The 6,825-nt window shown below is 42.7% G+C and overlaps 1 protein-coding gene across 1 annotated transcript; it reads left to right on the top strand.

Moving 5' to 3' along the window:
• Positions 1-484: 484 nt before the first annotated feature.
• Positions 485-2,336, top strand: LOC123732881 (TOG array regulator of axonemal microtubules protein 1; the record flags this gene model as incomplete). Its single annotated transcript, XM_045712217.1, is given in 3 exon segments — positions 485-643; positions 1,394-1,525; positions 1,860-2,336. Coding segments are annotated over 3 exon segments (301 nt in total), but the record flags the coding sequence as incomplete, so codon positions are not given.
• Between the last annotated feature and the right edge of the window lie 4,489 nt (positions 2,337-6,825).

Below are 6,825 nucleotides of genomic sequence, written 5' to 3'. Positions count from 1 at the left end.
TGAGCTAATGTAGGCAAATGTGATTAGCATGAGGTTGTAAGTAACAAAAACATTTCCCAGGACAGATATGGGCAGAAAGCTTAAATTCTTGTTAATTTAACTGCACTGTCCAACGTTTATTCGTCCCGCCTAGCCCAGAGAGGTTAACATTATGAAATCATATACAAGGCACTATGATCAAATACCTTATTAATTATCTGATAAATCATGAACAAATCATTTAAAATAGCGTTTATAAATGTGTAAATAACTATTTATAGATTTCTCATTGACATTTACAAATGTAGGAATAATGATTAATAAATGGTAATTGAACTCTTCACAAACAGTTTATAAATGGTATATTAAGGGACTTTAATATAAAGTCTTACTGAACATTTTGATCCATCGATGAGACTTCATCAATACAATCCATTATCATTCGTCTCCTAACTCATGTATCTCTATGACATGTAACTGATGTGCTCTGTTTTTCCTTCCTCAGCCACCGTAACGCTGCGGTGAGGAGCTGCACTGCTCAGCACCTGGAGAGACTGGCTGAGGTCATGGGGATGGCTCGTCTCCTGTCGGGGAAGAAAGACCTCACTGACCGTTTCTTGATTGCCGTCAGTAAACTGGCTGTGGACCCTGCACAGGAAGTCAGGTGGGATGTTCCTCCTGTAAAGTAGCTTGCTTAAACATAATGGCCGGCCTTAATTTAGTCCGTGATTCAATCCATGGCTCGCTATAGCACTAGATCGCCGACAATGCAGCTTGTAAAGGTAATTTACTCTTGAGTCGACATCTGCAGCGTTTACCACGAATACAAATTGAAATTGCCTTTAAAAGCCACATTATCGGCTGTCTACAGCATCTATGCTAAAAGGGTGTCATGGATTGAATTGCGGATTTTAGGTATTCCAAAACAACCACAGGTTCTCTTGGAGGGGAATAGTAATTGAAAACAAATAGGAAAAATTATAAACACAAATAAGTGCTACGTGGCATAGGAAAATCCAAGTCCAGGCACTCATGTGGGTTTGAAAGTTAAAAAGCCAAAAGCTTAGCCGAAGCCAAAGGATGTTCTTCTCCCATCGCCAACTAGCGACCTCCTGTGGTGACCAATGCACGCTGACACGGTCGCCAGGTGTATGGTGTTTTCTCCGACACATTGGTGCAGCTGGCTTCCAGGTTAAGCGGGCTTTGTGTCAAGAAGTAGTACGGCTTGGCTGGGTTGTGTTTCGCAGGACGCACGGCTCTCGACCCTCTTGCAAATTCGACCTAATGTATGTCTTATTTTGATGGGATAATTTTTCTCAGGTTGCCATCGTTTGAGTACTGTTTTTAATCACAGACAGGAGAAATTATTTGATATGTTGCACGTTTAAGATGATATTAATATCTTTGTCCACAGGCATCATGGTCGCAATATCTTGAGAAACGTGGCCCCCAATGGCGACTTTGCTAAAATGTGGGACAAATTCGCTCCGAGGAAAGAGCGAGAATCCTTGAGGGAGGTCATCTCAAAGGTTAACCTCAAAGAAAGGTACATTCTCTCTGGATGATTAGAAGAAGTATGACAAATGAGCTGATATGATTACAGAACTCCAATCCCACTGGGCACAGACATCAGTTCAATGTCTAGTTTTGATTTAAATTTGGGAAATCAACCAATGTGAAATTAACCAAAAATGTTGGTTAAAAGTTGGGTGAAAAAAATCCAATTGTGTTTTCCACATTGATTCACCGTCATCACATAGATTTTTTTGTTGTTGTTGAAATGAGGTGGAAACAACGTTTATTCAACCAGTTTTGGCCCAATGGGATGAATTTAATATACTGTAAGATTATATCTTTCTGTCTTTTCTCTTTTTCAACAGGAATATCTGAATAATCCCCAACTTGACTATATGTTTGTATCTAAATATTTGCACATTTCCCAACTTGACTATTATCGCCTCCAGTCCCCAAACTCTAATATTTTCGCTCATTCTAAGAAATTTGACACTATCATCCAAACCCCCATGTAAATGCATCTTTAAGCTGCATCGACTCCCTGTCCAAGTCCTGAATTCACTATAAGGCAATATGAACCACATTCAAAGCACTAAATGACCTTTCCTCGAAGCTCCTATCTGATCTACCAGCTCAATAGTGGTCTACTGAAACCATACTCACCATCTCAGGGGGTGCTCAGATCATCAACCACTGACCTCCACACCATCCTCAAAACCAGCAGTCCTCTTTTGGAGGCAGATTGGTCAGTGCTCCTGTATGGCACCAACATTGTGGATTTTCATCCAATGCTTCTGGACTATGAGAACATTCTTTGGACAATAAAATTAGGTAAAATGGAAGCTGGCTACAGTCTCAGTTTTATCCTCCAAGACAGTGTGAGGATGTGTAACAACAATACCTGTAGTTTAATTTCATGATCAGGGCCAGATTACCGAATGGGCACGCAGGGCACCTGCCCTGTGGGCCCCGACCTCCAGGGAATATCATCATAACATCCAAAACTAAAAGTATAGTGGATGTATATTACAGTACGTGGACGTTTTACAATTCGTGAGCTCGTTTCATAATTTGTAGCCATGTTTAAAATAAATTTGTGCTCATTTTGTAGAAATTCGTGAGCATTTAAAAACATTTAGTGGGGATGTTTTATATCAATTTGCTTACTGGTGCTCTTCCATGCCGTCTCGAGGAGGGGTGCGTCACTTGAGTGGGTTGAGTCACTGACGTGATCCTCCTGTCTGGGTTGGTGCCCCCCTTGGGTTGTGCCGTGGCGGAGATCTTTGTGGGCTATACTCGGCCCTGTCTCAGGATGGTAAGTTGGTGGTTGAAGTAATCCCTCTAGTGGTGTGGGGGCTGTGCTTTGGCAAAGTGGGTAGGGTTATATCCTGCCTGTTTGGCCCTGTCCGGGGGTATCGTCGGATGGGGCCACAGTGTCTCCCGACCTCTCCTGTCTCAGCCTCCAGTATTTATGCTGCAGTAGTTTATGTGTCGGGGATATGGCCTTTTTCCACGTCATATCCTGACATCCTCAGCCATGGATGGATGTCGAATACTGACTTGTATCACGGGTGATCTGCCTGCAAAACTCTGATTCCATTCCAGTCTGGCTCAGCTCAGCAAATGTAGCAATTGGACATTTGAAAACGTAGAAAATCCAATTCAATGATATTGTTGTTTCCTGAACTGAGTGAACTCATGAACTGCATTTGACTACATTTTCAGAGTTAATTGAGTTGAAATGGAATGAAGGCCAACCCTGCTAACCATGGTCCTTCCCTGTAAAGCCTAGACCTTTCCCATCAAAACCCCAAGCCCCCATCCTTGTCTACAGTGCCTTCAGAAAGTATTCATACACCTTGACTTATTCCACATTTCGTTGTGTTACAGTCTGAATTCAAAATTGATTAAATATGTTTTTCTCTCACCCAGCTACACACAGTACACCATAATGAAAAAGTGAAAACATATATTAAGAAATGTTTGCAAATGTATTGAACATTTAATACTGAAATATCTAATTTACATAAGTATTCACACCCTTGAGTCAATACTTTGTACAAGCACCTTTGGCAGCGATTACAGCTGTGAGTCTTTCTGGGTAAAGTCTCTAAGAGCTTTCCACACCTGGATTGTGCAACATTTGCCCATTATTCGTTTCAATATTCTTCAAGCTCTATACCAGGCAGTGTCAGAGGAAGGCCTTAAAAATTGTCAAAGGCTCCAGCCACCTAAGTCATAGACTGTTCTCTCTGCTACTGCACAGCAAGCGGTCCCGGAATGCCAAAAGGCTCCTTAACAGCTTCTACCCCTAAGCCATAGCACTGCTGAACAGTTAATCAAATGGTTACCCGGACTATTTGCATTGACCCCCTTATTTTATTCATATTTGTTCTTATTTTCTGCACTGACTCTCTTCCATAGGCTCGATATACACTCACTGGACTCTAACCATACACTTACACATACTACACTGACACTCCAAAACACACACACAAAATGGTTTAAGGGCAACAAAGTCAAGGTGTTGGAATGGCCATCACAAAGCCCTGACCTCAATCCTATAGGGCAGAACTGAAAAAGCGTGAGCGAGCAATGAGGCCTACAAACCTGACTCAGTTACACCAGCTCTGTCAGGAGGAATGGGCCAAAATTCACCAAACTAATTGTGGGAAACTTGTGGAAGGCTACCCGAAACGTTTGACCCAAATTAAACAATTTAAAGGCAATGCTACCAAATACTAATTGAGTGTATGTACACTTCTGACCCACTGGGAATGTGAAGAAAGAAATACAAGCTGAAATAAATCAATCTCTCTTCTATTATTCTGACATTTCACATTCTTAACATAAAGTGGTGATCCTAACTAACCTAAGATGGGATTTTTACTAGGATAAAATTTCAGGAATTGTGAAAAACTGAGTTTAAATGTATTTGGCTAAGGTGTATGTAAACTTCCGACTTCAACTGTATACGGTATATATATATAAACTCAGCAAAAAAAAGAAACGTCCTCTTATTGTCAACTGCGTTTATTTTCAGCAAACTTAACATGTGTAAATATTTGTATGAACATAAGATTCAACAACTGAGACATAAACTGAACCAGTTCCACAGAAATGTGACTAACAGAAATGGAATAATGGAAATGGAATAATGTGTCCCTGAACAAAGGGGGGGTCAAGATCAAAAGTAACAGTCAGTATCTGGTGTGGCCACCAACTGCATTAAGTACTGCAGTGCATCTCCTCGTCATGGACTGCACCAGATTTGCCAGTTCTTGCTGTGAGATGTTACCCCACTCTTCCACCAAGGCACCTGCAAGTTCCCGGACATTTCTGGGGGGGAATGGCAATAGCTCTCACCCTCCGATCCAACAGGTCCCAGACGTGCTCAATGGGATTGAGATCCGGGCTCTTTGCTAACCATGGCAGAACACTGATATTCCTGTCTTGTAGGAAATAATGCACAGAACGAGCAGTATGGCTGGTGGCATTGTCACGCTGGAGGGTCATGTCAGGATGAGCCTGCAGGAAGTGTACCACATGAGGGAGGAGGATGTCTTCCCTGTAATACACAGCGTTGAGACTGCCTGCAATGACAACAAGCTCAGTCATATGATGCTGTGACATACCGCCCCAGACCACGACGGACCGTCCACCTCCAAATTGATCCCGCTCCAGAGTACAGGCCTCGGTGTAACGCTCATTCCTTCGACGATAAACGTAAATCTGACCATCACCCCTGGTGAGACAAAATCACGACTCGTCAATGAAGAGCACTTTTTGGCAGTCTTGTCTGGTCCAGCGACGGTGGGTTTGTGCCCATAGGCGACGCTGTTGCCGGTGATGTCTGGTGAGGACCTGCCTTACAACAGGCCTTCAAGCCCTCAGTCCAGCCTCTCACAGCCTATTGCGGACAGTCTGAGCACTGATAGAGGGATTTTGCGTTCCTGGTGTAACTCGGGCAGTTGTTGTTGCCATCCTGTACCTGTCCCGCAGGTGTGATGTTTGCATGTACCGATCCTGTGCAGGTGTTGTTACACGTGGTCTGCCACTGCGAGTATGATCAGCTGTCCGTCCTGTCTCCCTGTTGCGCTGTCTTAGGCGTCTCACAGTACGGACATTGCAATTTATTGCCCTGGCCACATCTGCAGTCCTCATGCCTCCTTGCAGCATGCCTAAGGCACGTTCACGCAGATGAGCAGGGACCCTGGGCATCTTTCTTTTGGTGTTTTTCAGAGTCAGTAGAAAGGCCTGTTTGGTGTCCTAAGTTTTCATAACTGTGACCTTAATTGCCTACCGTCTGTAAGCTGTTAGTGTCTTAATGACTGTTCCACAGGTGCATGTTCAATAATTGTTTATGGTTCATTGAACAAGCATGGGAAACAGTGTTTAAACCCTTTACAATGAAGATCTGTGAAGTTACATGGATTTTTACGAATTATCTGTGGAAGACAGTGTCCTAAAAAAAGGGACGTTTATTTTTTGCTGAGTTTATATATATATATATATATTTACAAATTCATCACACATTTATGATTTTATATGGGAATCAAAAAGCTTTCATGAATGTTCACCATGTGCTGATGTGCTCAGTGCTGTCAACAGACCCCATTATGACATCACAATGTAACGGAATCCTTGCCATGATATCATTGCTGGTTCCATCTGACAAGCAACATTTCATGATAGTTCTCTCACAGAGATAGGTTAAGTTCTTATTTTGAGAGTGTTAACATTTATTATCAATGGCTTATCGAGGAAGAAAATCAAGCGAGTTTGACAAACTCCAGAAGGAGAACTCTCAGATGAGGAGCGTCATCGAAAACTTGAGGAAGCAAAACATGGCTTTAAACCAACAGGATGACCAGGACAGGTTTTCAAGTTTTGTAAGGCTCATCAGTATTTCAAACGTTTTTCAAAAATATCACTGTGTTTATTTTGTGGTTTCATAGACATACAGTAGGCCTACATCCATAACATCTTTAGCTTAAAAGCTTTATATGACACACTGTAGAAACTATGTTGACTACTTCACTTCTGCTATTCATTTCATACTATACCATTGTGATCCAGGGCTATCAGGAGAGCTACCCAATCCCAGAGGGCCATCGGGGCTTCATCAGTGATGCCAGACTTCTGCAGATGCAGAGAGCTGAGAGAGAGGCCATGGAAGGAAAGCAAAGAAAGATAAGTGCTATCCATGAGAATTATGTCCGGACTGCTCTCATCGGGGTTGGCAGCACCTTCGCGCACCACTTCGTCCCCTCTATTCAGTGCATTCCGCGGCCGAAAGCTCCACCGAGGCCTTTGCCACGAAGGCTTGAA

Source organism: Salmo salar, unplaced genomic scaffold, assembly GCF_905237065.1.
Source record: "Salmo salar unplaced genomic scaffold, Ssal_v3.1, whole genome shotgun sequence".
Lineage (NCBI taxonomy): Eukaryota > Metazoa > Chordata > Actinopteri > Salmoniformes > Salmonidae > Salmo > Salmo salar.
Note: the sequence above shows the minus strand (reverse complement) of the source record. Positions and strands in the feature narration are given on the sequence as shown.